At 51.2% G+C, this 17,869-nt stretch overlaps 4 protein-coding genes across 4 annotated transcripts; 2 read left to right on the top strand and 2 right to left on the bottom strand.

Annotated features, from left to right (window-relative positions):
- Positions 1–598: 598 nt before the first annotated feature.
- Positions 599–2,023, top strand: LTHEOB_6108 (4-hydroxyphenylpyruvate dioxygenase; the record flags this gene model as incomplete). Its single annotated transcript, XM_035515328.1, has 3 exons — positions 599–959; positions 1,062–1,437; positions 1,519–2,023. 3 exons carry the CDS (start codon positions 599–601, stop codon positions 2,021–2,023), a joined length of 1,242 nt encoding a protein of 413 aa, XP_035373239.1.
- Positions 2,024–7,271: 5,248 nt separating this feature from the next.
- LTHEOB_6109 (Het-s domain protein) lies at positions 7,272–9,006 on the bottom strand (the record flags this gene model as incomplete). Its single annotated transcript, XM_035515329.1, has 4 exons — positions 7,272–7,304; positions 7,369–7,609; positions 7,681–8,904; positions 8,951–9,006. The coding sequence occupies 4 exons, from the start codon at positions 9,004–9,006 to the stop codon at positions 7,272–7,274; spliced, it is 1,554 nt and encodes a 517-aa protein (XP_035373240.1).
- Positions 9,007–9,956: 950 nt separating this feature from the next.
- LTHEOB_6110 (Calcium calmodulin-dependent protein kinase type 1b) lies at positions 9,957–10,957 on the top strand (the record flags this gene model as incomplete). Its single annotated transcript, XM_035515331.1, has 3 exons — positions 9,957–10,010; positions 10,066–10,284; positions 10,340–10,957. 3 exons carry the CDS (start codon positions 9,957–9,959, stop codon positions 10,955–10,957), a joined length of 891 nt encoding a protein of 296 aa, XP_035373241.1.
- Positions 10,958–13,969: 3,012 nt separating this feature from the next.
- LTHEOB_6111 (Heterokaryon incompatibility protein) lies at positions 13,970–15,962 on the bottom strand (the record flags this gene model as incomplete). Its single annotated transcript, XM_035515332.1, has 2 exons — positions 13,970–15,124; positions 15,219–15,962. The coding sequence occupies 2 exons, from the start codon at positions 15,960–15,962 to the stop codon at positions 13,970–13,972; spliced, it is 1,899 nt and encodes a 632-aa protein (XP_035373242.1).
- Between the last annotated feature and the right edge of the window lie 1,907 nt (positions 15,963–17,869).

The raw sequence follows: 17,869 nt of genomic DNA on the forward strand, positions 1-17,869 counted from the left end.
TAAAATAATATGACCCCACCAACCTGCGGCACATGGACGGTCTCCCTACACCGCGGTTCCCCGCGCAGGCGGCTTATCCTCAGGATCCTGAATAGGCCCCCTGATTAGCGATCCGTGGCAAGCCTATTCGCAGGTCGTCTTTGTTCAGGTGCATCGTGTTGGCCCGCCGCAAGCCGAGCGCCACGGCGGTCTTGGCACGGATTTCCTGAGATATCCGCACTTGGACATCGTCATGCCCCGCCTATCCGCGTCCATCCGCGCTATCCAAGCTTCCATACCTCCCCAACTGGGAAGGGTCGTGCAGCGGCACAAAGCGGTCCACGACGGTTCTTGCGATGCTGACCGGTACGTCAGCGAACGGCAATGAGGGGATTAGCAACACGGCACATGCGTTGAAATTCGCTATATGAACTGCAAGCGGAGTACGGGGAGCCGTCTTTTTTCTCCTTCACTGTCTCTCAACCACAGCGCTGCGTGCTGGAGTATTTAGCAATCTCAGAGCACATTTTTCACAGCATTTCCAGCTTGGTTTCTTTCAGGAACTTCAGAACCCAGGTCCTGTTCTCTTTTTAACCACCTTCCGCACAAAACAGTAGTCATGGCGCCCATCGCCGTTTCGCCACCACAATCACCCTCCACACAGCCCGTCGCCGATGAGGCCTCACTACAGTCCTACCGCGGCTACCACCATGTGCATTGGTGGGTTGGCAACGCGAAGCAAGCCGCCTCCTACTACATGATGCGCATGGGCTTCGAGCGCGTTGCATACAAGGGCCTCGAGACCAAGTCGCGCGCCGTGGCCTCGCACGTCGTGCGCAACGGCGGCGTGACGTTCGTGCTCAGCAGCCCGCTGCGCAGCCTCGAGGCTATCGAGAAAGGCTCGGAGTTCAGCGACGAGGAAAAGGCGCTAGTGCGGGAGATGCACGCGCACATGGAGAAGCACGGTGATGCCGTCAAGGGTACGTACGCCTCTTATCTCCGCCCCATGGTCCCGTGACTTTGTCCTTGATGACGACCAACCAATCGTGTTTGTACGCATGATGCTGACAAAAGCACTACAGACGTCGCCTTCGAAGTCGACTCGGTCGACGGCGTGTACGAGTCCGCCATCGCGGCCGGCGCCGTCGTCGTGCGCGCGCCGCACACGCAATCCGCAGGATCCGATGGCGCCGTGCGCCTCGCCACCATCCAGACGTACGGCGACACGACGCACACGCTTATCCAGAAGCTCGACTACACCGGCACCTTCCTGCCGGGCTACCGCTCTGAGACGGCCGTCGACCCGGCCGCCCGCTTCTTGCCGCAGATCGACCTTGAGGCCATCGACCACTGCGTCGGGAACCAGGATTGGGACGAGATGGAGGGCGCGTGCGAGTACTACGAGCGCGTGCTGGGGTTCCATCGGTTTTGGAGTGTTGATGATAAGGATATTTGCACGTGAGTGTTGACTCTTCTCCCCCCAACGTCCCTTTCTCCCTATTTGGGTAAAATCCAACAAATGCTGATTATCAAAAACAGCGAATACTCCGCCCTCAAATCCATCGTCATGTCCTCCCCCAACGACGTCGTCAAAATGCCCATCAACGAGCCGGCGCACGGCAAGAAGCAGTCGCAAATCGAAGAATACATCGCCTTCAACTCGGGCGCCGGCGTCCAGCACATCGCCCTGCGCACCACCGACATCCTCGCCACCATCACCAACCTGAAAGCCCGCGGCGTCGAGTTCATCAAGGTCCCCGACACCTACTACGCCGCCATGCGCGAACGGCTGGCCCGCACCGCGAAGGTCAACAGGTGGCAGCTGCAGGAGGATTTTGAGAAGATTCAGGAGTTGGATATTTTGATTGACTTTGATGAGGGTGGGTATCTGCTGCAGCTTTTTACGAAGCATTTGATGGATCGCCCGACGGTGTTTGTGGAGATTATTCAGAGGAGGAATTTTGAGGGGTTTGGGGCGGGCAATTTTAAGAGTCTGTTTGAGGCGATTGAGAGGGAGCAGGAGTTGAGGGGGAATTTGGTATGAGTGAGGAGTGGAGTTGAGGCCGAGCTGAGTGTGTGCTTTGCCTGCAAACATTTGATTTCGGCATGATTGCTGATGTGTCTGTTGTGATTTGGCATGGGTAGCGGGAGTTTGTGGATAATCATGAATGATACATACTCATGTTATACGACATTAACTTAACTTACTCTACATGCTCCTATACTTCTGGTCTATTTGGATACTGCCGAGACCAGAAGACGCCATATCGGGTGCCGAAAAAATTGACTTTCCAACGCTTCTGACTGACAGAATCTGATTTCGGAAATAGCTTGATGATTTAAAACTCGCATTAATATTCGGAGACTTGCTTCAACTCTACACAGAAAGTGTGTAACGAAGCGTAAGCATTCTTCACCTTACTGTGCTGCTTAAAAAAAATGATGACTAAATACATATGTTTACCATTTAATTCACATAGTCTATCATTTTAACCTAAGGATAGAGCCAGTATACAAATCTCTCAACTTTCACCCGATCCTAATGGACCTTCGAGTCACTCCACGAATATTCTTCAAATGAGACTCTGGCATGGGGCTAGGAAAGCCATAACCTACGGTGCAACTCATGACTCCAATACGGTGGTACTCGCGGGTACTTTCTTCAAGGAGTAGACCAAATGCACATATGCCGTTTGTGTATAGTATAAGTGCAATCAAATTTCGTACTGGTCTTTTACCGCTCAACAAATCCTCTCTTGTGAAAGGAACGTTGTAGAACGACATGTGAATCCTTTTAGATACGCTGTCTGTTCCAAACATTTGCCATTGGTCATCATGTCCATTGAACTCCACAGACAGAGTCCAGCCTTCCACCCAGATGAAAGGGGAGACCATTATGCTTTCCCCGGATATTCTGCGACGTGTGTAGTCTTCTAAGGACAGCTTCTCGTCGCTGTTCATCAGTTCAACAGAAATTTTGGTCGATTTTATGGACATTTCCCACGGGCGAACGAGCGCATCGAGGATAATTTGACCCTCCCATGCAGTCCATGACCACGAAGGAAGAGCTTCCTGTCGATTCCCGATGGCACCAGAATTGTTCAGTTTCCGTGGAGACGCGAACTTATCGTGTAAGATACGCCAATATAGCGGCAACTCCGCATTGTTTCCATCGAAAAAGTATGGAAGGCCGTGCAGATTGTAGACTGGATTTGGACCTTCCTCAAAGGTAGACAGAATCCCCAGAATGCCGTTTAAGGCGTCCGACGCGAATGTCAAATTTCGCATTGAATATCGTCTTACGGTCTCATGGAATCGGACTATACCAGTAGCTTTTGGATCCACGGAAAGAGTATCCAGCAAGTTGCAACCCATATTGCTTGCCCGTCGCGGGGCGAAAGTAGCCCTCCAAGATGCGGGCAATTCCTCAATCATATTTTCTTCGCATTGTAGGAATGCGTGCTGATCCGTGAAAAACAATCGGCGTCTTGACAGGACGAATTCTTGATATGTCCATGCGCGAGACATCCAAGTGGAGACTGATATCATTTCTTGTGATGTTTGATGCATGGGGTAAAGCACATGCTGGTTGAGCAAGATTGGGTTTCTCAGAGGGCGATTGCTAGAGACTCCAGGAAGCCCATGGTTTGGATCAACTCCGGCAGCGGCTATGATAGTGACTTGTGCTTGGCGGTAAATCGTGCCCATTTGTTGGATTTGGGTGTGTTTTTCCCGGGCATCTTGTTGATCGATGCAATATCTGTCAATCCATAGGTAATTGAAACCTAAGTTTAGGGTCGCGGACAGTGCATCTGCGATAGTCTTCGGTGGATTTTGGAGATCACCGCACTTTCCGGAGCCCCAAACATAGCTGAGTGCAACATAAGCACAATTAGGTTGCGCTTGGATAATATTGCGAGTCCGGCAATCAATGACTTTCAAGCCTTGTACAACTTTTGGATTCTTTAATTGGCATCTTGTGTGTCTCTCCTGACAAATCCGGATCTGCTCTGTGAAAAGTAGGAAATTGACTCCTTCCAGGCGATTCATTCTCTGTCTGAATTCGGTGGTATCAGGTATATGGTCTTTTCTGGGTTGTCGAGCGGTGAATCTCAGAGGACCGGACTCGCGCTCCGCCAGTCTGAACGCTTCAATCCTTTCTGCAGGGGCAGAAGGAGTGCCAGCATTGACGTAACGGTAAAAATATGTTGCATCGCTCCCCGTATATTTCTTTGATTTGCGTTCCCGAGCGTGAAGAAGCAGTCTACAGGTTGAGCATGACTTTTCGAATGGTAGGTTCATCCTGGAGGGGATATTGGTCGATTTTTCGCGGTGTTCAATGACATCAAGGAAAGCCTTGTCGACCTTCTTCGCTTTGCACAGCTGACAGATCATCATCCGGTCAGCCCCGCCCACCATAGAAGACGTCGGGCGTGAGTGGCTTGGTGAAATCATTGTTGGGCCCTCGTCGTTTCGTTTGGCGCGTTTCGGTTCGTGACTGTTCAATTCAGTGATAACGGTCCGTTTTGACCCCTGGCATGATTCTGTATGACTGATTGACATGATGGATAGACAAAGGTCGGCAAGGTCAGCAACTAAAGAAAATGAAGACAGGTCGATCATTTGCAGATGTTAGATGGGGCTTGTCGGTCAAATAGAAGACTAGGCATTCTCAGCTCTTGTGGAGACTCGTACTGACACGTAGGTAGTGTGGCGCAGTGTGGATTGCGTTGACCAATGAATGTCTTCCGCTCTGTACCGCCCTCGCAGGCAGCAGCCACGATAATCGCCCCACTGCCGAGTTCCGGCCACCGCTGCCGGCATAGGTACTTAGTCTCCCGCGCACCTGGAATGCTTAATCCAAAGATTATATGTACTAAAGACTTCTGAGGCTCGAATACATAACATAAGATACGTTAAAGCCTTCAATGAACTCAACGTCCGAGCTTGGAATTGCCTCCACAGAGCTCCCGGAGGCGATGTTCGGCAATGCCCGCTTCGCTTACCGGATGCAGCGAGGCGCATCTCCCACACCAAAGAGATTATCATCAATCATGGTCGTGAAATGTATATGATGGGGGTTAGATCATCAACGAGTGTACCCGCCGCCGAAGTAAGTTGCAAAAGAGTCGATGCCGCAGAGATGTTACGTCTTCCTTACATGGGAAGTCGAAGCGTTTATCTAGCAGTAGAAGTAAGTTTCATCACTGCACATATGCATCTAGATGTATTGTTCTACTCGGCATGGTGATGTGATTTCCTCCCGGGCCACTGCGTGGTGGCTATATCTATGGGGGTAATAAATCACAGAGACGGGGGAAACCACCTCATCCTGTCATTTCGTACTGCATGTCAACGTAATTCAGTGGCTCTTCTATAGCTAATTGGATTTGCTGTCGTTGTCGTTTCTTGCAGCTTCCTGCCAGAAGGGGAGGGGCAATTGTCGTTATCCAAATGCATTTTCCACACCAGATTAAAATAAGTTGTGAGTTTATGAGTAGATAGCCTGGCCCACAGAGGCTCAAAGGCCCTTTTTAGGTAGAGGTGCCGGTGTAAAAGTCCGTAGTACCAGTCCTCTGGAGTATCTCAACTCTGCCTTGCCGGCGAATCGGGCAGAAGAAGAAGACGACCTCTTGTCGTAGGAGAGCATAAGAGGCTCGCACCCCAGCCTAGAAATCTACGTCTGTTGCACAATCAAGAGGACTCAAATTGTCCTAGTTCCAAAGCTGTGAAGGAGGGGTGCCGAGGGAGCGGGGCTATGCGCTTCAGAAAGCAAAAGATTCTTGCTGACATGCAGAAAAACGTGGCGACGTGGCTGGCGGGTAACAATAGGCAGAAATCTATGGTAATGGGATGAACTGCTCTGTCTCGATTTCTCTTCGGCTTAACCGCCGCCTCCCTACAACCTCATTGCACCTCGATAGCATGGCAAATTCTAATCCACGACATGACGCCTTTAGTCGTATAGAATACACCATAGGGAGAGATGCGGCCTACGAATACTTCCTCTGACCGGAAGATGTCAGGCTCGTCTCACTTCTCGTACAAGAGTCCTACGAAGGCATGGCGACCAAAAATCTCCCACCGAAGCGAAAGACATGGGTTACAACTAGTGAGCCTGAGTTACGCGTACCCGCGAAAATCCGAATCTCTGCTGGACCTTCTCCTCTAATTCTCTAAGAAGGTAGCGAGGACTTGCGTTGCGGTGCAATACCCCTGATCATAATGCTTCTCAGGTGGATACACGCTTGCCTTCTTCTTAACGTGCTGGCAGGTATCCAAGCTTCCCCGTGGTTGCATTGATGGGGTCTTCACTGCTTTTAGATACTGGTCGCCCAGAGCCTTGAAGTCGACTTAAGAAACGACGTTTGGTATGACAAAGTCAGGTCCCACGACTGGGGCTACCCAAAGGTTTTCTTGAACCGGTTGGAGAACAGAAACGATGATGAAGATAGAAATGAGTTGGTAAAGATTCCACCGCTCGACCCTGACGACATTGAGATGTCGGCACATTCGCATCATATCCCCGTCTTGGATCGAGTTTCTGAGGTCGACGACGTTGATGAGGACTATGACAGTCTTTCCGCTCGCCACTTCCGTCCAAGGTATCTGTGTTTCCTCGAGAATGGACCCGACGGCAGCACTCAGTGTGCAACACGGAAGGTCGCAGACTGGGTAAAGGAAAACAGGCCCACTGCAGACACTGATTTTGTTTTTCTCTCATATACACGAAAGCATTTCTGCGTTGCTACAGAGAAGGAGCTTGCCAAGTGGGATTTCTCGAGTAAAGAAACCAGGGCGGCTTATGTTAAACTTTCACACGCAGACAGACGCACACTTCTCAATTACGGTATTGAGGCATGATACCGGCGGTATCAGCAAGGGCCATTCTAGCGCCGGCATAATGAGTCCCAACACGCCTACCGAGGCCGTTCGACGGTGATAGAGCGGGCACGGCCATCTTGACTGTCGTACTGACGGTCTAGATGCTGGGAGAGATGATGATCCCGGAAGCATAGGTATTGCGTTTCTTCACAATGGCTGATTGGTGCAATCACGTGAACTTTCGCAATGGTAGATTTGTGGACGACCTCTGGAAGCTTTTGTCATAGGCAATGAAAATAAAAATTCTGATATGAGAGGGGGTTGACACATTTCCTCCAAATCCTTCCTCCTTTTGTACATTGCATCGCAGCTTGCCGGCAACTCCATGTCCCGCTTCTGGGCAAGAGACGACAGTTCATGCCAGCACGTAAGGGCCGTACTTGTAAATCCGCCGTCTATTCATCGCTTCACACTCTGATTCCGTGCAATTTCTTGAGAACCTTCGTATGACATCGTCAGTCCAGAAATCGAGATTTAGTGTGGAAGCGACAGTCAAAAACGAACCTTCTCAATGTAACGCACTCCAACGATAACCCCATCCTGATCGAAAAGGTCGCCGAGGTCACCGAAACCCTCGCTATTCTCGTCAAGGCATGTCAAGCATGACATGACTACATCAGTGTATATCGCACCCATGATGCTCGGCAATGTCTCCTTGGCGTAGGACACCAGCTTTTCCTTCAGCTCCAATGGTTTTCTCTCCCTTTTGCGGAAAGACGGTACGGGTATTGGCACTGGAGAACCTCTGGAATGAGTGGCAACAGTAAGATGACAGTTCAGTTTGCTGGAGATAAAATTGGATAAGAAGGCACTTACCCCTTGGTGACAGTGCTGTATGTGATGAAAGGCTTCCACATCCCGATCTCGAGCAGACACACACCCAGGCTGTATATGTCGTGTTGCATTGCATAGCGGTGCTGAGGCTTGAGCCCTTGTCTGTCGGGATGCCTGTAAATGTTTTTTTCGAGAACATCATCGGCAATCATCTGGGTGACGCCGTCTTCTTGCCGAATCTCGTCGAAGCCTATGAGATAGGGTTTTCCCAAGGAGCCGTCCTGGTGATCGCTGTAGGTGTTGGACAGAAGGATGATCGTCTCCGGTCTGATATTCTTGTGGACAAACTTAGCCTGGTGGAGGAAGAGCGTACTGTATGCGAGGTACATCGCGAGATCTATCCGCTGCGTAAGAGTATAGGTTGTTCGGTGTTTCAGCAAGGCGGAGCGGAGCGTTTGCGGGGAGCCTAGACCTTCGGGTATTTCGAAAACGAAAGAGAAGCTAGAGGATGTCTGGAGAACTCCTTTACAAGGAAGAACGTGGGCAAATGCAGGATCCACATCAGCAAATTTACGAGCAAGGTTGCGGACACCTTCCTTTGACATTGCTGGCGAGCTCGGTGCACGGTCGACGAGAACCTTGTGGTCAATATTGCCGCGTGATAGTATTGCCACAGATGCCGTGGAGAATTCGATGCGAGTTTCATCGACATATTCGAAGGAGTTTGGATCGAGGAAGATGGATGACCCCGGAAGAGGCGAGGTAGAGCGGCCCGACTGTATTGCGCGCAATTTCCTAAACTGCATCATGGGTCCCTCCCTGTGGCTTCCTGTCCCTCGGATCGAATCGTCCAATTTACGGGAAGGAATGAGGACCAATAGCTGGAAGCAGCTATCAAACAAACGCATGCTACGTCTAAGCTCTTCGAGGTTCTTCATGAGCTCTTCTTTAGAGTGCAGGGCGTATTTCCATTTCTTGACGGATCCTCGTTTTCGCCGAATGCTTTCTGGACTGCAGAAACGTTCGCGGGAGCCAATCAGGGCATCCAAATTGGCTGCGACCAGGCGTGTTTTAGAATCCATAATGTGAAGATGGGTAGTCAGCGTAGGTTGCAGATCGTGGGGCACCTCTTCCCAGATTTTGCGTAGGATGTCCGACCAGATCTGGATGGTGCTCGAGATGATTTGCAATTCGTGGACGGCCTCTCCGACTTTCCCATCTGCGTCTTTGTAGTCATCCCAACGCGTGCTCAACTCAGCGGACCATCTAAAATAGTAAGTGGTGAGAACTATGAAAGAGCAAAGGGTCTTACTTCAAGGCCGATTCCACGACTGCAGGGGCAGCCAGAGCTAAACCTGCTACTTCCATGTCGAAAGTATGCAAATTGCAAGCGGCGATGACGAGAAGATTGCTATAGTCTTGAATTGCTCCTCTGACGATAGTCGAGCATTTCAGTCCGTGGATAACACCCGCTGAGTTGACATTCGGCTCCGATATCTTAATCGGTCAACTCCTCTGTGGAGCTTCGGTGTGTTGTAAGGTATGGATGTCAGTGCACTCTCCGGAAAGCTCCGTGGCGGTGACGAAAAAAGAAGCTCGAACCTCTCTCCCCGCCATTATTCCCCACTAGAAATTCGTTGTCTTTCAAAATTGGTTTGCCGGCATGCTAAAAGAGGGACCACGGGGGTGGGTCTCGAACTATACTGTGTACTTAACCGAGCGAAGATGCGGGACCAATGCCTAATCTTGTCTACGCCGAACTTGTTGAATAAGCCGAAGGAAATGAAAACCAGCGAGAGCCTAGGCCCAATATGGGTCCAATTGCCAACACATAGGCTTAAGTATTCATCATTCTATTGACTGTTAAGCTTCGTCGGCTTCTTGCCTAACAGTTGCGTTAACCAATCCAAAGATACCCGCTGGGTTCGCTATACGTCGCATTATTCTTTTTTGCTACTATGGACGGGATGAGTCTCTCTATGGGTGGGATGAGTCTCTCTGATGGGACGAGTCTCTCTATGGATGGGACGATTCTCTCCGGGAGCACACTAGTTCCTAGCCTCCGCAGCACCGCGACCCTCACCGGTTCTTTTCGCTCCGACACTTCTACACTCACCACAGATGAAACAAAGCCCCTCAAACTCGAGACGGTCATCAAAGAAAATGGTAATATTATTATCGACAAGTTGCAAGGAGGACGCCAAAAAACATGGGCTCGTGAGAAGTCCATCGGGGTCGGAGGTTATGGGTTTGTGTGGCTCCAAAGACGAACGCGATGTCCCCTCGAGGTCCGGGCCGTGAAACAAGTCTCCAAAAGTATGGTTGGACCAACCGTGCTCCGAGAGCTGCTGGCAATTAGTAAGTTCTCAAAGGTGAATATTCCTTCTTGAAACAAATCACCGTCATCTTCGCTAACGACATAGTCAGTATGACCGATACTTCGCCCGGTTTCTCGGTTGGTACGAAGATGAACACTTTGGTTATCTGGCCATGGAATATTTGCAGCATGGAACTCTGTATGATGCGATCCACAAAAAGGAAATCAGGTTGCGGGAATCGGAAGCGAAGATGATCATACAACAGCTGCTTGAGGGGCTGATCATTATGCACAACCACGACTACGCCCACCGCGATCTGAAGCTTGAGGTAAATGCAAGTTCGACTATTAACTGAAGAGCGGCAGTACTAATCTGGCGCACAGAACATCTTTGTTGCTTCTCCCGGCCCCAAGTGGAGGATCAAGATTGGTGACTTTGGTACATACGTCTACTTGACTGTTTTGGAACATCCAAAGCTAACGTTATGGGAACTTTCAGGAATATCCAAGCGCATCTCAGACGGTTCCGTCCTCTGCACCATGGACCGATGCACACCGGAGTATGCGGCCCCCGAAATGACAGAGATAGTCGGAAAGGTTGCGAGCTCCAAGGGGTACCAGTACACCAAGGCCGTTGATATCTGGGCTGTTGGAGTAATAGCATTCGAGCTCCTGGATGAGGATGGTGCTCGACCAGTCAAGTATACTGACCTTAAAGATTACTACAACGGCCGGATGAAGTTCCCAAGGAAGCGTCTGGAACGCAAAGTGCATCCGGACGGGATTGATCTGCTTGCCCAAATGCTTAAGCCATTTGCAAAAGACCGACCATCGGCGGCCGAAGCTCTGGACAATTCATGGTTCTGTCGGGAAGAGTTCCAGCCACCACGGACGCTGTGGTGTACATATTGCGATTTGCCAATTCGTGACGAGGAGTTACCCAACTCCTTCACGACTCATGACGGTGAGCTACCCTGCATTTTAAACCTGGTTGGAGACTGACCGGCTGCAGACGAATACATTTGGCATGAGGAGTGTTTCATATGCAGCATGTGCGGAGAGTTGATTGATGCGGAGAAAGCTGACAGGTCCAAATTGGATGAACTTGGTTCGATTACCTGTTACCTTTGTCTTTCCAGATGTAGGTATCCGAATTCACAACCTTTAGCGTCCCGGACCATATTAACTTACGTCCACTATTAATAGAGATCTGTTGACGCCTGTGCATGTCGAGGATGAGCAAGATGTACGCGAGCGCGACCAACATGGTTGAGGTGAAGGGGAGCGGGCCGTGGGAGGAGCGGAAGGGGTTGAGTATCGCAGTGGGGGAGCGCTCCTGGCTAGTCCTCCAGCGGTGGAGGGTACCTGACCCTTTCACAGTGACAACAAACCTACGCCTATGGCCTATTCACCTAAGCCATTTCTTGGTCTTTCTGAGAACTGACCTCACAGAATTTTGGAAAGTCTCTCCAATGTCGCAGATAGTTTAAATGGGAGTGCTGTTGATCAGCTTATTATCGTAGCCATAGGTTAAAGTTCGTGTTTCAAGTACCTTTCGAACTAGACCGTCCCTCGGGCACGTCCAGTTTTCCTTCCTCTTCTTAAAAGAATTATATATATACTAATTAAGCCTTAATACTATAATAAAATTATGAGCTATTATTATGTCGTTTAAAAGAATGAGTTATAGAGTAAGTTACGGACGTTATAAACTTTTTATACACTCTGATAGTATAGCAGATACGAGGCTAAAATAGCTTAGTAGATAGTACGGTAGATCTCTATACGGAGAAGACAGTTAAAGCCGAGCACTACGAGAGCGAAGCCGAGTACTACGAGAGTTATCTATAGACGTTCTAGCACGTACAGAGTCTTATAGAAGTCTAGCCGATAGTTATTATTAGCTAAGAGGCGTACTAAAGTTAATCTCTACGGCTAGTACGTTTAACGAATACTCTTCGTATAGAGGTTTAAGACACTGTTAGAGTTAAAATAGTAGGCTATTAATACGGGGTAGAACGTTATAGAATATTCTTAAGTACCCGTTAGAGGCTCGGAATAGAGATTTCTCTATAAGATCTATCTTACACAATCGGGCGTATAGGTAAACGCGCTATACTAAATTTCTTCGGTTATTTAAGAGATTTTACGGTGCTGAAAGGTCTATATATACTAAGATCTTATAACGCGGGTTTTTTTACATATATATACGTATGTCTTCTTAATGATTAGATTGGAGAAGAAAATGTCCTTTACGCCTGATTTTCGGGGTGAAGTTGTTGGACAAAACATTTATTTTTTAAACGTGAATAATGAAAGTAGTGGCCGGGTAGTTATTCCACGATGTTATGATTCCAACGGACCATGAGCAGTGAAAAACATCAGTACATCTGTAAGATTAGTTCTTGAAAGCTTGTAAAGAGATTAGGACTTGTAGCAAAGTGCCATTTTTAAGTGTTGTCAATCGCAATTAAGTCTGTTCTGGTTTTGTCTCGTCTCCACATCCCCTGTAAAACAACAGCCGCAGCGGCTCATTTACACCGAACAGAGCTCGAAGATCACTGAAAGGTGTGCCTGAAGTATCCAACGTGTAAGTACTACCATGATATTGCAGTGCTCTCTCAAAAAATTACCCCCGTTCCACCTTGAATTGGTCCGCGACTGTTGGATAGGAACCGGAACGGCCCGAGGCAAAGCTTCCAGCGTTGTTCGCGAGCAGATCTTGCATGGGAGAGTGCGCCCGGGCCACCCCGCCACCAAAAAATTTCTCCCCGGCCCTCCGCAGCCACCACCACCCCCAGACGTCAACAAAACAAAAAGATGTGGGAATTGAGCCCAACGCGGGGGTCGAACCCGCAGCCTTGAGATTAAGAGTCTCACGCTCTACCGATTGAGCTAGCCGGGCGGCTGTTGTAAGATGAAGATCTTACAGCTGGTTGATGGAAGTGCATCCGCGTGTGTTGTATATATACAAGATTTACTTTTTCCGCATGCACCGAGTGCTGGAACGTCGCTGCTTACTGCAGCTACGTTGGTAAATGCTTTGTTTTGCTGCTCGGAGGGTGGGAAGATATGGCTGACTCTATCTCGTCCCCTGAGTTATACGAACCGTATGGTTGGATCGCTGGATATTAAGGCGAAACGAACCGCTCTTTAGCGAGGAAAGTATTCCGAATGCCGTTTCTTCGATCTTCCTTTCCACGGGGTATAAAGGATTACTGATAGATAAAAGCCGCCAATCTTATAACAGGGATAATTACTAAACCAATTCTTTTTCTCCGCAAAAGAACCTAAACCTGACCAGCGCCGGCTAAACCCAACCATCGCCGGCCAAACCCAACTTTCCACTAAGATCTACCATCTTTTCATTACAGTAGAACTTCAGCGAAATTAAAGTCTAAGTTTTTCCTCGTCACTACAGTAATAGCCATACCTGTAGACATCCGTTACACTAAAAATCCAATGTTCTTCATAAGAGAAAATAGATTTTACGCTACCTGTAGGTATTCTGCAAAACATCCTGCGCAACTTTTTACGACCAAGCACGTATTCTTTAACTGAAAAGCGCAATAGATAACATTATTCAAAGACCGTCAAAGGTCAAAAACCTTCACCAGCCAAATTACTAGGCGCATCAGCGGCTGCCGCTATGCGTAAGCCAAGCAGCTGTAACAATGCTTGCACAAGTAAGCAGTATTGAAGACGTCGACCATTGAAATTATGCCTGCTATGGGTATCAAAATTAATAACTAAACCAATCCTCTACCAATCCACGAGGGAGAGAGGCAGGAAAACGTGATGAGCTATCCGCCATTCAAACCTAACCAGCGAACCGAAACTCCTTCGACGCCAACAATACAACCTTCAGCAACCAGATCTTTTACTTTCCCCTTCCTCCTCCTCTCTCCCTCTCTTCCAGCATCGAAGACCGAGCACTTTTCGCAGCCAGCCATGATATCATCACAAGGCACTGCCCCCACGACACACACACAAAGACAACCCCTCCACTCTCCCTCAAACCAACTCAACCCCACAAGCCCCCTCCAGCAACCGCGCCTGCTGCCCCTGCATAACACCCTCATAATAACAAGCCCCCACCAAAACGTACCCCCCATCCGCCACCGGCCTCAGCACGACCGGCGCCGGACACCCCCTCAGCAGCCAAATCCCATCGCCCACCACGGACGGTGCCGGCACTAGCGCCAACGCCTCTCCCACGCTACCCCGCGCAATCTGCCTGCCGGCCGCGTAATACAAAATCTCCTCCCTCTCGCGCCACGTGTACTGGTAATGATCGTCCGGGAAGCGCTGTTCCTTGGCGAGCAGCAGGTTCAGGATCCTCCCCAGGGTGACTGGTGCGAACTGCGGCGACCGCGCTTGTGTCAGCTGCTCAGCCGTCTTGGCCAACTCCAAGTAGTCCGGCGTTTGGGAATCCCGTCTCCCGGTATCCGCTGCGTTTCGGACCAAACAGCCCGGTCGCTCGCGCGGGTACTGTTGCGGGTGGATGTAAGTGATGCGGTCGATCGGTGTGCCCATGACCGCGAGGGAACGGGACCGAGGCCGCCCTGGCTGGATGATGGCGTGCTTGAAGGGCCCGCATGCGCTGAAACCCATGTCGCGGCCGGGGCCGAACAGCGAGCTCAGCCGGTTGGCTTGGGACCAGTCGGGGGCCCAGGAGGGTAGGTTGGTAGTGGAGGTGGGTTGGTGGTGGTGGTAGAGGGAATCGCAGATGCCGAGGAGGCCGAGGTCGCCTGTTTCTTCGACGACGGCCATGGCTGCGTCGACGTAGACGTCTTCGACGGACCACGAGTAGTGCGGGCTGATGAGCTCAGTTGCGCGGGGATGGAGGCCGAGGAAAGCGTAGATGACATCTCTCGGATCAGATGCCTTGAAGTATCCGCTGGCGAGGCCGTCGCGGAGATCGTCGAGGATGCATGAGAAGGCGGGGATGTGGGCGCTGTTGTCCAGCGAGTCCCAGAAGTAGGTGAGGAAGCTGAGCGGGCGCAGGCCGGGGGGCTCGTCGTCGGCGCCGTAGTGCTCGATGGTGTTGAAGGAGGAGGAGGGGGATTTCGGAGCGTGGAGGTTGGCGTAGATGGAGCGGTGGAAATCACGAGGTGATAGCCTGGAATCTCCGATCGTCATGTAGACCTCTTTGGCCAACAGAACTTCCTGCACAATCCAGCATCTGTTGAACTTGAGAGGTCTCCCAGATCAGCAAGTCAGCTAGTGTGTTTTAAAAGCAAATGTCGCGTGACACACTCACCCAGGGCCGATTCATGACCCGACATGCAGCCTTCACGCGGTCCGTGGCTGCTTCTTCGAAGCACTGGTGGCAGTAGTCGTCTTGTTCATCCACCGGGCCGTCCATGTCCATCATATCGGCTTTGGTGGTGCCGTGTACGGAGCAAGTGCCAGGGATGGCGTGCTGCAGGTGGGTCCGCAGTCTCGTGACATCCCTCTTCCCCTGCGCTTCGGCCTCCTTCCGATTCCGGCGAAAAGCAAAGTCCTTTGATCGGTCACCGACGATATCCAGGGTCCCCAGTACGAGGTTGGAATCGGCGTCGGGCTCGCCCAGCCACACGAGGGTCCTCCTGGCTTTGCTGTAGATTTCGCCCATCATCGACACTTGGTGATTGCGCTCCAGCTCGTCATCCTGATTGACGCACAGTTGGTCGATCCAGAGGTAGCCGGTCGTCGAGGTTTTGTTGAGGTGGGCGAGCACCTGGGTCAGGGCGTCGGTGACGGCGAGGGTGCGACTGGCGGGGAGCAGGCGGATCAGCTGCGTCTTTTTCGAGCTGCCCCACACGTAGGATACGGCCTCGAACAACGGCGCGGCGTCCAGGCTGACGTGCACGATCTCGTACTCTATGAGCCATGGGGCGTCCTTTCGGAGGGCGTAGTGGCCGGGATGCAGGCGCAGGAGGCGGATGTGTCTGCGGTCGACCAGGGGCCGGTGGTGGAAAGTCGAGGAAACGGGAACAGGCAGCTGGTAAATGGGTATCATCATGTCGCAAAACGGAAACGCTAAAAAATCATGAAACAAAAGTGGGATGGGGTGGGTGTGGGCGAAAATGGGCGAGGCCGGATTGGAGCAGTCTTATAGCCGGCTTGAGGCTGAAAAGCGACTGGTGGCTCCGAGATCTCGCAACCGCTGCAGGTCCGTCCTCCAGAGGGGGTGGGGTAAGCTTCAGCCGCCGCCAGGCTCCAGCCTTTGGCCCCAAGGTAATTTGTTGGCCCCAAGCCAGATCCAGGTACCATCCGCTCTTATACACCTCGCGGTAGCTTCCGCCTGCGTTCCCGCTCCGCGCGAAATGCTGACCTGCGTTCCGCCCTTGACGCTCCCCATCTCACCGCAGCCTGACCGGCGCATGATTTCGCAGGCGGTGAGGTCCGCATCGCACGTTTGCGGCCTGTTCTGTTGCTGATGTTGTACCGGTCCCACGCCGAAAAAAAGAGCGTTGAAAGCGAACGCGATAGCGAGCTGCGCGGCAGCCAAGGCACGGTCATGTGGCTCGGGAGGATCGCACAAGTGGAACTGGCACCACCTCTCCAATCAACCCTGTGTAACGCAAGCCATGATGAAGGAAGTGGCGGCCTGCAACGTGTTCGCCCAAACCGTCGTCCTGGTGCTCGGTTTCGCAACCCCACTTGTTGCTTCTCCAGCCGTGCGTGCGTGCCTACTAATCCGCTCACGCGCTAATCACTAATCATCCAACGTTATACAACATTGATCGATTCCTATAGCAATGCACACGGCGTCCATCACTGTCCTTCTGCCATTCCCATCAAGCCTCAGAATACAAAAACTACCCTCGTTCAGACACCAACAGTCAGGCAAGCACACTCCCTGAACGTCCAGACTAGCATCGCCGCCAATCGCAAGCTCTCCGACCAAGTGGGTCCAGTTGCGCGGCGTTCCCTGAGATCCTTTGGGTCCGACCGTCTCAGATCCCATCACCCCTGTTGCTGTGGACCTTCTGGAACTCCTCCAGGAGCTGCCGTAGGGCTATTGCGCACTGTTCCTGCGCTTGGGCCGACGCCCTAATGCACTCTTCCACCCGCGCTTTCGCTTTCGGCAGTCCCTCGTCTTCGGGATGCCGACCTCCTGGATCGGCATCGCCGCGGATGTCGTTCGTGCCGTCTCCTCCTATTCGGCGCGATTGCTCGGCTGATAATAAGCCCGGAGATGGCCGTTCGGTTTCGTCGTCGTTTTTTCCTCGGAATCGGTCTTCCAACTTTGTTCCAAGTATTGCATCCCAACTTCGAATCGGTGCCATTTCAAGCTCTTTCAGCAGCTTTGGGATATAGAAGCACAGTAGGCCAAGAGCGCTGATGACCACAAACACAATGAAGACCGCCCTTGAACCACCTTCTGTCTGCGGCTGGTCCAAGTGCCGAAATGCGACGCAGCCAAGGTATACCCCCAAACCAACGAGGAAAGACTTCACCGAGGACTCCAAGAGCAAACTTGGAACTCGCGTCATCTGGATCGTGTTTACGGACGCTCTTTTCCATCTTGTGGCAATGACGAATTCCTCTATGTCCGCTTCCACACTGCCCAACACTCGATTTCTGTGTGTCCCAGCCTCCTCTTGTTCGATCCGTAAGAATTCAGAAATCCTGTGTTGCACCTTGCGTCGATCCTTTGCGTGTCCAGGTCGGCCGAGCCAATCCTTGAAGCTGTCCGGATTGATGAGCGAACTGATTTTCTGCTGTAGAAGGCTGGCATAAAAGACCGACAGCGTGCCGGTAACTAGGCTGATGATGAACGCTCCTTTGGCAGTCCAATGCGTCGAGCTTAGATCTGTCAGCGACAAAGCTGAGATGGCTATTTGAGCAATGATTGCAGCCTATGATGAAATCAGAAATTCCCTGAATATAGCTGAGCTTGAATTCCTTACCGCCACTGCCATC

The sequence above is a fragment of the Lasiodiplodia theobromae genome (assembly GCF_012971845.1).
Source record: "Lasiodiplodia theobromae strain AM2As chromosome Unknown scaffold_17, whole genome shotgun sequence".
Lineage (NCBI taxonomy): Eukaryota > Fungi > Ascomycota > Dothideomycetes > Botryosphaeriales > Botryosphaeriaceae > Lasiodiplodia > Lasiodiplodia theobromae.